At 42.2% G+C, this 15967-nt stretch overlaps 1 protein-coding gene across 1 annotated transcript in view; it reads right to left on the bottom strand.

The window, feature by feature from the left end:
* The window catches only part of prkar1b (protein kinase, cAMP-dependent, regulatory, type I, beta), a 63783-nt gene that overhangs the window by 14603 nt on the left and 33213 nt on the right, over nucleotides 1-15967 (bottom strand). Inside the window, exons 5-7 of the mRNA XM_023423312.2 lie at nucleotides 10547-10608; nucleotides 6583-6629; nucleotides 3371-3529 (exon numbers count right to left, since the gene is read on the bottom strand). Coding sequence (XP_023279080.1) covers nucleotides 3371-3529; nucleotides 6583-6629; nucleotides 10547-10608 — 268 coding nt within the window. The remainder of the gene's footprint in view (nucleotides 1-3370; nucleotides 3530-6582; nucleotides 6630-10546; nucleotides 10609-15967) is intronic.

The following is a 15967-nucleotide window of genomic DNA, read 5'->3' as shown; positions in this document are numbered from 1 at the left end:
ATTCTTTTTATCTACATCTGTCCTGATCCTTTCTGCCGACTTGGGAGGGCCTGAGCACATGTTTCATGTACAACACTCCCCTACTCCTGTTGGCCCTGATGTGTTCGCTCCTCCCGTGGTTAAAGATGAACCAGCTTCTGTGTCTGCTCGCTGACTTTGAGGCAGAATCATCAAAGAGTTAAGGTGTGGAGCGAAGCCAGACTAAACCAACCGCGCCTTACACCCCATCCCCATCACCTTCATCTCTGTCCAATGTGAAACACATACACACCCCCCCCACACACACACACACACATCCCTCCTCATTTCTTGATATTATTTCTCCTCGTCTCCTCTTGTCTTATGTTCTACTTGTTGACAGTGAGCTGCTAGTTTGTTAATGGCTTTGTCTTTGGTGTGTGTTTAAATACCAAGATGACACAACAAGGAAGGTATTGTATGACTGCTGGCAACACAATGGAGAGAGTGTATTTATCACAGGGAATGGTATTACATTGTTTACTAAATGCACTTTAGGATAAGAAGGAGTGGAGGAGGAGGGGGATAAGGTGGTTCTGTGGGGCCGCATTGGCTCTGAACAGAATTATTTTCATGATCACACAATCTGCCAGTTACTTTACGTTTTGATTCATTGTTTAACTGTTTAATCTATGCAATATCAAATAATTGTGAAAAATGCCCCACAGAAGTTCTGAGACCCCAAGGTGACACCTTCAAATACTGTAACTTGTTTTGTCCAACAGTCAATAAGCCAATTATATTCAACTTAAAATTATATAAAACATTGTCATTTTTGCTTGATTAAATAACTGTAAAGATTTTCATTCATTATCAGACTTTTTGCAGTTGCAGTAGACCTTGTATCTGATTAATCTACAAACGATTCAGCTGTCCTCTAGAAACAAAAAGTCAGTTTTATATCACAATGAATTTCAATTGAGGATAAATTGGCATAATGGTTCGTGAACTTGACAAAAGTTGGAAACTTTTGAAAGAATAATGTTGTTAGAGATGGTGTCTAATTATTTACGTCAAACTATTCAGTCAAATCACATTTATTCATTTTACAATTTCCAGATGTGAAGATGCAGCTGGGACACAGGACAGGAGAGAGGCAGATGTGAAAACAATGAAAATGATGGTAGCGGCAGCGCACCTTCCAGAGCTCCTAACTAACTAGCTACAGGCACAGGCACTCAGAATAATTTTACAGGGAAACACACACACACACACACAAACAGAGAGATAGAGATAGAGAGAGAGAGAGACAGAGAGAGAGACAGAGAGAGAGAGAGAGAATGTTCACTGTGTTGGCCTAAGACATTGCCAGAATACCACACTTTATAAAAACAGCTTTACAAATCATTGACAGCAATAATTAACTACAGGTTCACATAATTGAATTCTGTTTCACCCCATCTCCCCTCCTGCTGCTGCTGCTGCTGGAATAAACGCAGGAATGAGAGCTGGAGAGGGAGGGAGAGAGGGAGGGAGGGAGAGAGTGAGAGAGAGAGAGAGAGAGAGAGAGAGAGAAAGAGAGAGAGAAAGAGAGAGAGAGAGAGAGTGCGAATCCTCTCAAAGAAAGGTTACCAGGGCAGACTGTGCCCTCAGTTCAACTATGTGCTTAAGAAGTGACATGAGTGCCGGGCAGGCCAGTGCCAACTTTACACTGAGCTGAAAGTCCAAAAACAAATCTTCTTTCATCTCTGTGGGTTCAAACCTTTTGACACAGAGCAGAATCTTCACTGCTGGTGAAGGCTTAGAGGCTCACAGGTGTTTGGAAGGTTAATTGGAGGCTATCTAATGTATTTGGAACAAGGTGTTAGGAACATTTGAGGAAGTATTTAGTTGGGCATGGAGACTCATATAGACACACACACACGCACATGCACACACACACACACACACACACACACACACAGTAATTAGTCATTCTAACAACATCCAAAATGTGTGTGTGTCTGTGAGCGGGTACGACAGCTAGGGCAGAGCACCTTGTGTTTCCAGTTTAAACATTTAGACATTCCTGCTAGATAAGCTCCTGGAGCGGGAAGTGTGTGTAGAGGCATTAGAGTTGACCCTCTCTCTCCTCTACAACCCTCACTCACTCCCCCTCCTCTTTTACTTTTTTTTTTTACGCTTCTTCATCTAGAATCAGACCTAGAGAGACATTAAAATGGGAGGATACACTGCTGTGTGTGTGTGTTTGTGAGTGTGTTTGTGTACTTTGAGAAAAGTACGAAACTGTAAGAGTATTTAAGGAGTTTTAAGTAGTAGAGTGGGAGAAAATATTGCAAGTAAAGGACCATTAATGATAAACACGTGGAAAGTCTACAACAGTACATTTTTATTATCACAGTTATTCGATAATGGCTGCTGTTAGTGTGTGTGTTTAAGCTCTCATTTTTTATATGTACCGGTGGCACACTTAACTAAAATTTAAGCAGCTAATACTTTCTTTGCCTGTAGGTGGCAATACTGATATGGCTGGTACTAGTGTTCATTCCAGTAACAAAGTCTATGATTATTCGTCGAGAACCTATTTTTCACAATGGAAATGAGACTAAAACTAAATAAAATGAAACCCTTGAAAATGAGGAAAACTACGATGTAATGCATTAAACATTTCGTCAACGAATAAAAACTAAGTGATAATGTGAAAGACGGACATATGGACATGTTTCATCTGAGGGAGGATACACTGTATCTCCTGATCAGTTAACAGTTTCCTCCGCTCCAAAGTTATTTGTCTGTCAGTAATGTTTTCTATTGAAGAAACAGATTTATGGACTAAATTCAAGGACAGTAAAAAACTAAAACTAGAGCTAAATCAATATCAGGTGCCAAAATTTACACTGGCTGGCCAGGGCTGCTGCCTGCTTAATGTCAATATGTCTGTAAGTGAGTTACAAGATGAGGTGTGTGAGGTGTATCCTTAATTTTGCACGTGTTATTAAAGTGCTTAGGTGCATTACAGCGTTCTGCAGCCTTTTCACTGAGAACAGGAGAGGCAATTCATTGTACACCTCCGTTACCTCTCAAACATCTGATAGTAGCAATTGATATTAACTTGAAATAATTGCTGACTTACAAATTGTTCTGTTTCCTATCTGTGTAATTTAAATATACAAATGTGTTGTATGATGACCATAGAAAAGGCCACAATCAGAAATGTATTGGTCTAACAATAAAGTTGTTCTGTATACTACAAGAGTTGATGGAGACTTCACTTCTTCGGACATATTCCCTTCTCCATGCACCAACCAGGCTGTTACACAATGATCAGCACTGGGCTGCAATGTGTGCTGGGAGCTTGTAATTAGCCCAGAGTGTACTGAAGTAATACGAATCAGTGTGTTGAAGTTTTTACCATGAGGATACGCCGGTAGCTGTCTCGGTCGATGCCCCACAGTTTTAGATCGGTCTTGGCCTTGACGGTGGCAGCTCTGGGAGTTCCATAGATCAGGGCCAGCTCTCCAAAACTACCTCCTTCTCCAATACTGGTCACCCACTCGCCGTTCACATACACCTGCAGACGGACAAAGAAAACAGAGTGATGGATGGGGTCTGAAGAACGTCAGTCATTGCTGGATAGACTGTCATTTCAATCTATCTACCCGTCCTGAGACACCCTCCCAAACCTTTCTGCTCCCCCTCCTCATTTTGCAGGCTCCTTGATGTACTCACTAGGCTTGTCCCTACGCATTTGATCCCCACTAAGCCCTCAGATGAGACCCTCTAAAAGGCTCTCTATCCCTCTTATCTCTCCATCTATCCCCTTTATTTCCTCTGTCTCGTCTTGTTCGAGTCTTTCCTTTGATTTGGGAGTGATGGAGGACAGAAAGCCGTGGTAGACTTTGTGTTTCTTCTCTCAGATCTAAAACACATACACACACTCATGCTTGGTCACTTACATGCACATGCACATGCACAGTTCTATTTAGGCCAGCCACTATAGCTCCACAGACAATACACCCTCATTGAGAAGCATTCAGGTTGTCTCTGGGGCCGTTACGGTTTCACCTGTTGACACACTATCCACTATCTTGTTGACTTAATAACAGAGAGAAAGGAGGAGAGGGAGGGAGGGTTTATCCCTCCGGTGGCTGCTGTGAATTGCCAGAATTGTTGCAAACCAATATCTGAGGCTCAGAGTAGACCACAAGGGACTCATCCTTCACTATAAACTGGGATGGCTTCAAAGAGATGCAGACTGCTGGCTACAGTTACGTCATGCCGAGGAGAACAACTATATGGATGTTGCAAAAGTGTTACATCAGAGCATACAGGTAATTGTATTTTTTCCTGCAGTTTTCCAATCCAATCCTCAGGTATCCCCTAACCTGAAAGTCTTTGCTCAGTCTTCATTGTCGTACATGTGATCCCATTAGGTCTCACACACACTTTCATGCATCTCCTGCTCGGGTAGAGGTGTTCCATCTGATTAAACCTAAACCAGGTTTGCAAGAGTAAAGCTAGACTAATTAATTCCAGCTTTACTGTTGCAGAAAAGGTGGTAGATAAGGAGTGAAACTGGAAACAGTTGTACTTTATTGAGTCAGCAGTGTGGAGAAGGTAAAATAGAGTTCATGATGAAAAACACTGAAACAATCCAAGCCTTGAACAATGTCTGCTGTCTCACAGCTGTCACTGATTTTTCAGTAGACAAATATCTACAGCAAAGTGTTTGCTCCTGGTGGTAATTAAGAGGCAAACAAATCACAAGCACTGGAAGGTGGATGAGCAGGCAGTGTTGCTGTGTATTTCTGTTTGTGATTACTCGCAGTGTGTTTTCCCGCAAGATGTGTGAATGTGCGCGAAAGAAGGTCTGTCTCCATTTGTCAAGTAATTCAGTGAATTATCTTAAGACCTTTGCTCACAAAATCAAATATAATCATGTGTCAATCATAAAAGATATTCAATAAATGCTTCCAATGTTGCAATTACGATTGAAAGGTTTAATTTCCTTTTTGGTGCACCCATGTGAATACAGGCCAGTGTCTCCAAGTGAATACATTGGAGGGGTGCTGACATCAGTGGCAGTGGTTGTCAGCTTTCAGGCTGTTTATGTGATGCCAGCAGATTTACACCCCTGTCTAATGAGAGACATCTCCACACTTCAATAACCTCGGCTGTATGCAGCAGCTGTCTTTAGAGATAGGGGGGGTGGCGCGGTGAGGTGAAGGAGACACAGATGAGCATGGGGTTTGGGTGGAGGTGAGGCAGAGGACAGGGATCTTCACCCAGCTTGGGTGCAGATTGACAGGGTCTTGGGTGTGAGAGCAGATGCAAAAGGTTCACCGATGGCAGACAGAGAGAGGTTGAAGTCCCAGCCCAGAGCAGACATCTCCAGTTCAACACACTGGAGGAGTTAAGGTTACATAGCTTAGAGAGAGTTGTAAGGATCAACTTGTGGTTTAAGGATAGGCTGTTCCTTAAACTCAACTAGACTGAGTGTTTCAATACACTAACTGCTTGAAAAGAGACAAGCCACAGACTGTAAGATTAGTGGTGAAAACAAAAACAATGCTGCCCACTAAAAAGCCTCTATTGTGAGAGTAAGATTATCATACACTGAATATCAGATGTTGCACAAGACTGTCTCACACTGAAGACAGCTGAGGCAAAGAGGAAAAAAAAAATCATGGAAGAAAAAAGCAGACTGTATGATAGCACCCAAACTTAATCAGACTGAAGAGGAGAATGTTTCATCAGGTCTGAAGTAGACCAGGTAGAGTCCAGATGTTGCTTGTTCAGTCTATTCCTGGAGCTATAATCGAGTTTATGGATACTCTCACTTTTTCCTTCACTGGATTTCCTGTCTTGAACTTTATTTAGGATTGGATGTGCACACAACTACCTTCTGTAGAAAAGAATCATAGCACCATAATCTAGAAATAAGCCTCTTAACTTATCTAATCACATCTGAAAAGAGCACAAAACACAAAACAATGCAAGTAAATGCAATAACGTTTTAGAAGAGTTGGTTTTGTCTATCAAGGCACCATCTCTACTGGCAGTATTTGTACACTTCCTCCTCAGTGTGTCTCAGGTGGGCTGACTATATCGGCACGCTCGGCCAAGCTTGCCAACCTGCTTCTCTCTCTCCTCTTACTCTCTGTCTCTGTGCTCGCCGTAAGCCGATAAGGTCACTTCCTGTTTAACTTTCCGTCAGCTCCTGTTTTATCTGTCCACTTAACTCTATCACTCTGTGTCAGGCTTGCTAAGACAAAAGACGTTCTCAGATTGGCTAGTCAAGGCAGCCAATGGACTCTATAGCGCCATGTTCAGATTGTCATCAGAGTGGAACCGAACTTTGAGGAGAACAAAACATGGGGGCAATCCGATACAACCTGTCCATTGTTACAGGGAAACATTGTTGGAATATGAGTGGAGAAGGCTGGGTTTTCCCACTGATTCACAATCCTTATGGCCTACTCTTGAAAATAGGTGAAACAATGCTAATTTATTTGGAATGGTGTGCTTTAATCCTTTTCCACTGATAATGACAGAAATTGCACTAAAGAGACAATGAATGAGTATGAATGAACATGTGCTTGTGTCTCCATGTCGGCCACTTACGTCCACTTCACCTTGGTCAATCACATAGAAGTTGTCTCCTTCATCGCCTGGAGGGAAGAGAAGAGGAGAAACGGGAGTTTGTGAGGGAGCAGAAAAAGATTTGGAGAAATACCTGGCTTGGAACCAACAGGAAAGCTTATTCCTCCTGTTACTTCCACCTCCTCCTTAAATTCTCGAAAGTGGATTTTTAAACCATTAAACCAAAGTGAGGAACAACTCTGTGGATTAAGAGATTAAAGTGATCTGTCAAACAGCTGGTCCACAGTAGTTTTCTGCTCGAGGACAATAACAAGTTGAGAACTTGTTTGGATTTGAATATCCTGAAACATACACAATAAGACACACAGGCACATATTTTCTCACACTCTCCTCTTCATATCAGTCAGGTTTGATCCTTTCTCCTAAAATAAAGAAACGGTTGTAATTCTTGTCTTGTGGTCATTTTTCTCTGGGTCTTTATATATTGAGACCTTCTAAAAGTTTCAGGGCAAACCCAGTGTCAAAGATGCTGCTGCCTCCTCCAGTACACATATATCAGGGGGCCTGACATTATCTTTGTGAAATACAGCCCTTACCAACAGAATGTTGCAGCAACAGCAAAGTTCATTGCTGCTGCTTCTGTGGCGTAATAGTGGAAACTCTGAAACAGAGGTGCCTGAGCATTCAGACATCTCAGTAAAATACAGAGAGATTCATGATACACGTCAACTACATTTATTCTTTTTGAGACAATGCTACTCTACACAGAAAATAGGTACAGACACATTTTCCATTAGTAATCATGTTGTCCCTTTTGAGAAATATGAAATGTGAATAAAAACAGGGCTATAAAAGGTAGAGCCCTGCTAGCAGCATGAAGTTGTAATGCTAACTACACTGAAAGAAATTTGTCAGATCGATGGGGGGAACTTTAGATGAGTTAGATGAGAACATCGATCACTCTCACACATGTACAGTACAAATGTAGCTGGAGCCAGGAGCCAGTTATCTTAGCTTAGCATACAAACATGAGTAACAGCGAGCCTGGCTTTGTACAAAGATTAACAAAATCTGACTTACATGGAAAGCTCATTAACTAATATGAAACACGTTGTTTATTTATTCCATTTAATCAAAATGTCAATTCAATTTGCCATTTTGCCACCTCAACAGAGGTTATGTGCTGGAATATAATGAGGAGCAGTAGCATCCTGAAATCTCTTCTTGTTGCTTGGCAAATTATAAATCTATAGTTTGGCCCAAGGGTTTCACCAGTAGAAAAGTCATGGTGTTGCCTAAATCAGAAGGGTTTATTCTGTGAACAGTGGGAATTTTGGGACTTTTGGGATTTTCAGACACAGCTTGTCAGGAATATAGCAACTTGTCATGACACTGCCCATTTCTATGCCCCCTTTCTAGCAGAGGGTGTTTCATAATATCTGCTTGCCAAAAGAAAAAAATGCAGAAACTGTGGCTACGATTCTAGTAAGAATACATTATATACACTTCATTGGTTCCAGAGGACACAAGTTCAACTTGTGTCTTTAACTCTCACTTGCTATATCAGACACAACCAATTGATGGGTGCCTGTTATATGTTGCAAGGCTTGCAACTCAAAATGTTTTCTGGTTTGCTGACTGGATCCCTGCTGTGTCACTGACGGGAGCATGCTGTGATCTCAAAGTGAACCCTAACCCTTGAAGCGGGCCATAGGATCTGGTAGGTTGACGTCGTCTGCTAAAAGCATCTAGTCTGGAGATAAGGCTGAAAAATGGCAAAGTGTTCCTTTAATTACGCTATCTGTTACATAGGGCTGAGGAGGAAATCCTTGAAAAGGACTGACAGCCATGGGCACAGTGAAGCTCTCCCTGCAGCTACCTCTTACAATCACATATAAAATCCAAATCCATTCACAGGTACAAGTGGTTAATGATGCATGAATATACATGACACAAGTATGCATGTGCATGCGTTTCATAGGTACCGAGTGAGGGTGTGTATGTGTGTATGTGTTCTTGTGTGAATGTTCACCTGAGGAGTTGAAAGGCTGGGAGCGCCCTGTGTGTAAAGTTCACAGGAGTTCACACGGCTAATTAATATTGAGTGGAGAGTGCTCGTTAATCATATAGCTCTATTTGTCACACAAAATGCTCCTTGTCCGTCTGATGGTCTGACCGAGGAGACTCCAGACACACACACACACACACACACACACACACACACACACACACACACACACACAACCTGCTGCAACCTGGCCCTCTGCTATCTCCCTCTCACTGTCTCTGCCTCTCTCTCTTTCATCTCATCTATCTTTCTTTCAGTCCCCTCTCGCTCTGTCTTTCTTCTCTTCTACTCTTCCTGTCTTTTATCACTTTGGTTCTCAAGCCTTTGTTTTGCGCCCTTCCAATCCCACTGTGCCTGAGAGCGCAGGCAAATATTTGACCAGAGTGTGCACAAACACGTAGAGACACACACATACACACACACACACACACACACACACACACACACACACACACGCAGGCTGGTGTACTCAGTGTGGCCTCGTTTTAACACAAGATAATTGTTGTACACACTGTTAAGGTTCTCCTGTTTTGCTCAAAAGGAAAGCACGGGTTACATCCTCATCCCTCTGAGGTGTTTTGTACCCAAAATGCTGGTGCACCACTGAACTTATTTCATGTTGGAATTTTGATATTTCAAGTTTGGAATTATCCATAAAATATTCCTTTTACCACAGAACCATTTTATGACTGCAACACTGGATACGTGTCAAAAACAACAATGAAAATATTTTGATACATTAAATTAGACAAGAGATTACAATGAAAATGCCTCTATCCTCCTTTTTGCATGTTATGATAGAGTAAATTCTCCCTTTGTTTAAATACCTCTCCAGCCTCAGAGTCAATAACTCCTTGCTGTGTCTAAACAGTGTGTGATGGGCCGGTAGCACGGTTGGTTTCTTGAGGCTGTACAGTAGTCCAGACATTAGCACTGTATATACTATATACCCCACTATATAGCGTATATAACAATGGCCTGTCTGGGGCAGGGGGCCCTGCAAAGTTAGCTAGACTTATTATCACCAAATTAGGCCTGATAGAGTCCTGGATGCTGACTTAAGAGTAGGTGGGAGTGACTGAGCGAGTGTGTGTTCAAGCACTGACAGTTTTCCTTCACTTAACATCCATGTGAGTGTGTTTGTAAGGCATGCTCTAGTGTAGTCTGTGTGATTTTGTGCAGGGGTGAACATAGTATTATATAGTATCTGAAAGTGGGCATTTGTCTGTGAGGATGTGTGTTTTCAGTGTTTTAAATATGTGGTTGAACATGTCTGTGTCTGTGTTTGATATGAGTTTGAGTGGGGGGCACTGGAAAAATACAGCCTAGCCCTGCTAAACTCTGCGTTCCTTCAAAGTCCAGGGATGTCTAGAGTCAAGGCTTTGACGACTGTGGTTAAAAGAGGGAACTGACATCTGGTGCAGACTGAGGGAATGTGAGAGTGAGGCGAGAAGAGAGGAAAAGGGAGGGAAACCTGGGTGTAACAGGATTAAGTGAACGTGAGTCTTAGTGGCAATGCAATACATGCATTCTTTGAGATAAATCCATCAAAGGTAATCAGTGAGAACAGCATCTTAATTGTTTCCTTTTCAAGTGGCTGAGTGGATCAAATATATGCCAATGCAATGTAACGGAAAAAATCAGAGTTGTCACAACACTTCCTTTAATATCAATATCTTCAGTATCTGTTTCAATATCTATCATCAGTGCTTATTAGCAGGGAATTCACTCCTCCACTTTATTCTGATTGTGTGATGATTTTAGGCTTTATTTTCCCCAAGCAAAACTGCCGATAATTTATTATTTTTAATTTATTATATTCAAGCGGAGAGCTCTATGAAAAATAGAGTTTCAACAACAATAAAATACTTTATAGTTGACTGCATAAATTAACCTGAACAAAACATTTATACATACCTTGCTGGATGACTGTTTCTCCTGCAATGTGAGTGACCGGGAACATGGCATCAAATATGTCACTGGGAAAGAAAAAGACAAAAAGGTAGAGGAAGAAAAGGGAAGGAACGAGAGAGGGAGAACATGGTTATTACTAACATACCTGCTATTATGGTACATAACACAGCAGTTCTTGGAACTGTTTGCTCACTCTAACACACAAACGTACAGTACACACACAAGAGTTTGTTCCATGGAAGAGCGGCATGATGGAAATGACAGAGCAGCCGTCATCACTGTGTCCACTCTATCAGCCAAAGATACGGACCTGGGAACTCTGGATGACCCCAACACACACACACACACACACACGCACACACGCACACACGCAAACTTGCATGAAACACACCCACCTGGACGAGTACACAACTGATTTCTCCATCATCATCACCACATCCAACAAAACACCCACAATCCTCAGTTGAAACCATCATAAACAACAAACACAGGCCACTTGGTAAATGCAATTACAAAACATAAGAAAATATTATCACCAAATAAATCACCATTACAAGGCTTCACTCACTTTCCCTGCATCTGTACATTGTATTAGTATGGCGCATAGGTTTAATCATGACTTTGTGTTGTTAGACAACATGATCACAGCCTGTATCACTCAGTGTATCTTCTAAAAGAAGAGCTGCGAAAACAAACAAAACGATGGCTGTGCCTAAGCACTTAATTTCTGTTTCAGCCCGGAAGGGAAAGTGCCTGTTAGACTGTTCCTAATCGAGCCGTTTAAATGTATGAAGGCTCAGCAGATTAAAGATCCACTGCTGGGATGTGTTGGGACAAGAGAAAAGTCAGTATCCTTCCTCTCCTCCTCTCTGCCCGTCTCACACCTTCGGGGTATATTTATCTATCTAATCAGTTGCATACCACCCGTCTTATAGAGAAATATAGAAAAAACAATAAAAGAGGGTCAGGCATATCAAAGACATACGAGACCTGCTGAGTGAACGTGGGGCAAGTTTGAGCCCATTCTTGGTTGTGTGTCTGTGTGAGTGTGTATGTCGCTGAATGTGAGTCGAAGTATATACTGCCTATGAAAACACACAGGTTCGTACAAAATAATGTGTGGGTGTTGAATATGTCTGTGCTCATGACAGTACGCTAGACTATGCAGCACTTGGAAATGAAAAGGGTTACACAGCCAAACACACCTTGCACATAAAAGTGTTGCTTTACTTGAACCTCCCCGGTAAAAAAAAAATTGCAGGTCAACAGATGCTGGGGAGAGATCTGACGATGTTATTGAGTGATTTGGAGGTGAACGGACCCTGCTGGTATTTGTTTATGTGACACTGAATAAAGAGCAGACTTAAGAAGGTGGATTCTGGCCAGCTTCACCCACAGGTAGGCCCTGTGCGGTGCAGCTGGCCAGTGACTCACATGTCCTCAACGACACACACACACACACACACACACACACACACACACACACACACACACGTACAAAAAACACATTCACTCTTTGAAGTGTACAAACACGAGCTAAAAGATGCACAGACACACTTAGGTACTCTCATGTATGATTAAACCTCCAGTGCATACACGTGGTGCATACACACACACACACACACACACACACACACACACACACACACACACACACACACACACACACACATAAACACACACTTGTAAGAACAACATATTTAAGCACCGGGCATTTGTGATGAAAAACACACACACTGGCACTCTCATATGACACGCAAACTCAAACTCTCTTTGATGGTGATTAGTCAGTGCAACATCTGCAGGAGTGGCCTCAACCCTCCACACATCTGTGACCACCTGTGCTCGGCATGGAGTCTGTTTATTCAGGGAGCTTCAGAGCAATGGGTTTCAGGTCACGTACAGCTAATAATATGTGGTTTATGAAAATAATTACCAACAGCATGAGAACAGAGTAAGAATGCCAAGAAAAAAAAAACAGGTACTTAAAGTTTTGTGTCATAAGTTATGTCTCATCTCTTGTCAACTTGATGATGATGCATCACGCAGCTAGTAGGATGTTCGAGACTGAGCTACGCAGTCATAGTGAGCGGATCAAAGGCAAACAAACCTGTGTTTAGGTAATTACCCTTGACCACCTCTCTTTTCCATGCCCTGCCTCTCGTTGGATGCATCAGTGAGCACAACAAAGACACTTATGCAGGTAATTACTTCCTCTCATTTCTACCTGTCTCTCTTTCCCTTTCTTCATCTCCAACTTCCTCCCTGTCTGTTCTCGATCACTTTTTCTCTTCCTCTCCCCTCTCAATTACCCCTTTCTTCCCTCTAATTCTCCCCCTGCCCCACCTATTTCTCCCATCTCTCGGTCTATCGCCCCCTCCCTGCCTTTCCCAGATGAAGTGATTAATCTTGTCCTTTCCGCTACCTGTAGCCCCACTGACCTTATGAAAAGGGAGAAGGCTAACAATGGATGTGCTGTTCTGACAGAGACAGGCAGAAAAGAGAGAAAGAGACAGAGAGACCCTGCAGACTCCGAGGGGGCTAGGAAGTTCACCTCCACCCTATGGAGAGGGACAAAGCTTCTGTCATGGTTGAGATATGTGGAGATACTTCCCTGAAACCCACGTGTATGTGCCTTCACACACACACACACACACACACACACACACACACACACACACACACACACACACACACACACACTCAGTGGTACACATGCATGCAAGAACACAGACCAAACATTGCAAAATCGCATCCATGTAAATACCCAGTTAATAATTACTTTCATATTCTCCTTGCTGACATCATGCTGATCTTATTTGAAATCCTTACAATCTATCCCCCTGTGCACACACAGTCTTGGTACAGATGACATCACATAGACAGTACATAGCCCATTGTGCTCTTTTGCAGCACAGGAAGTAGCAGCTAGAGATAATGGCACTTCTATAATAATATGAGTCACTATCACAGCAATGAACCAGCAGTTTTATGTTCAAAGGAAGAACAAATGATGCCAAAAGATGAAGTCATGGGTAGAATCATCCTCAAAATGGATACAATTAGAAAGAAGAGACACCTTCATGTAACGCCCTGCATTGTATTGTGCTGTTCTCATCATGAAACTGGTTTTTGAAAACAAGCAAAAAAAAAAAAAGTGCAAGAAAGACCTTCACTAAAATGTAGCTGCCACAAGTGTGAATGTGTGTATGCATGCATGTGTGTGTGTTTGTGCGGGAATGACAGGAAAATTTTATGTGCTCCTTCACTCTGTTTTTACACACATGCACACAACAACACAGCAACAGGCTATTATTGTTCTCAAACACCCATAAAGACGTGGTTAGCTTGGGGGATTTCAGTCATTAATGAAATAAAATCAGGCTTGCTTGTTGTAGCTGGACTGCTTGTTGTTCTTCCTGGTTGGCATTGATGGTGTTTCTCTCTCACTTCTTCCCTCCTTCTTCTTAATCTCTCCTACAACACAGCTGTTTATTTGTTCAGAAGCAGACATCTTATCTCTTATATTACGACCTCTATACACAGCACTGCCATTATGCCATTAACACCAAAGGGCTCTTTCACAGCACGGCGTGCCGCCATGTCTTTGTGTTTCTTAATGGGCCACATAATGTTGAGTTACACAAGTCCTTCATTGAGAACCCATCCAGAGTGCTCACTCCGTCTGGGTGGAAGAGGTTTTGCAATAACTAAAATAATCAACAACTGCACCGCATATGGGAACTTCACAGCTCTCCAAGCTGTGTGCCACTGGTCTGGCTGGCACAGTATTCATGCCGCAAGTGCTTGAAGGATTAATTTTCACTACCACAGTTGAAAGTGATTCAGATTGCTGAAAACAGAACAATAGTCTTTGTTTTGCAAATTGCCACAAATCCATGATATAAGTAATGGCCTGAGGACCCCAATACACACAATTCATATAATATGTTTTAACGGGCTACTTTTGCAGGTTTTCTCTGCCTCCGAATATGGTTTTGTGCCAGGAGCAGATAGTGGTGATGGTTGCTTGCCAAGAGCTTTAGCCATCATTGCGTTTACAATACAAGAGGATATATTACGCCCTCTGAACAGCGCTGCTTCTTCAGATTGGAGGTTACGGTGAATTAGTATCGGAAAGTGACGAGATGGCCAGAGATGGCTGGTTAGCATGCTAGCTTCAGCAGAAAAAAAGAAGTGAAGTTGTGAAGTTTTGTGGGCTAACAAAGGCAGCAGGGTGAAATTGTGATCACCCTCCAGGCGCATTATAAGAGGTTACAATAATCTGTCAAAGGACAGAAAAACCTAAGAACGGAGAATCATACCCTAACTTACACCTCTGAGGGTAAAAAAGGTTTCACCTCTTATTTGCATGATACTTGTTACACATCTTGAGGCCACTAAGATGCCAAAGTAATAATGAATTAGCCATGAGACGGAAATGTGGCTGATATTATGTTTTAAGGAGTCCTGTTGGCTTTGGTTCCCAACACCTCAGTGACTGGGAATGTTAAACAGAATTAATGCTGCACACTTAAACTGAAACGTACGTAGATTTAAAAGCTCTTGGAAGACTGCAGAACAACAACTCAACAACTTTCACTAAAGCAAAAAGTTTCTGTGAATAACATATACTGCAGTACTGCTTTTTGTTTGGCTGCAACGTGAGGAGTTGTAATTAGTCAGCATAATGCGTAAAGAAGCACAAGCAAACTCACAAAAATGAGCATGCAGACATGAATTCGATTTTCACTGATGACAGAGGAACAATTGTTTACTAGCCTGTTGTGTGACTCATTATGGGTATATCACAGTAAGATGGAAAACAGCTTTATGAGGCTGACTAAGTGCTGTGCAGTTTAATGTCCAGAGTTTAAAGTAGAGCACAACCAACAACCACAGCCAAAGTTACTCACACGGAACAACCAACTCACCCCACTGAGCTCTGTTAGTGTGAATGCAATGACATTTGTTTTTTTAATACCATCAAATTACATAAACTGCTATGTACATATACACACATTGATGCACTCACATGGAGGCAGACACACACACACACCAATGACAGCAGGCTGTAGTATGAGAGTGTGAGTGAGAGAGAGAGAAATGGGGGAGATGAAAGAGGTGTAATTATAAAGCACTGAAGCGTTCAGTGAAGATATTTATGACATGAAAGCTCTTGGCACGCGCCCTGTCTCTCCCTGGAGGCCCAGAGAAAAACGGAGGGACCGGGCCATGCCAGCTGCTGCCCATTTCTTCACGTCGGCCTCAAAAGTCTGTGTGTGTTGTGTCTTACTTGGTAGGGACACACCACAAAGATCCCCTCATACCACCAAATCACAACCACTTTCAAAACTTCCATGTTCACCTTGAATAGAACGGGGCGATATACTGTATTTCATAATAAGACTACAGCTGCAGTAT

Source organism: Seriola lalandi, unplaced genomic scaffold (assembly GCF_002814215.2).
Source record: "Seriola lalandi dorsalis isolate HSWRI2012SDOR001 ecotype SW California unplaced genomic scaffold, Sedor1 jcf7180002054690, whole genome shotgun sequence".
Taxonomy (NCBI): domain Eukaryota; kingdom Metazoa; phylum Chordata; class Actinopteri; order Carangiformes; family Carangidae; genus Seriola; species Seriola lalandi.
This window is presented reverse-complemented; position numbering and strand designations above follow the sequence as displayed.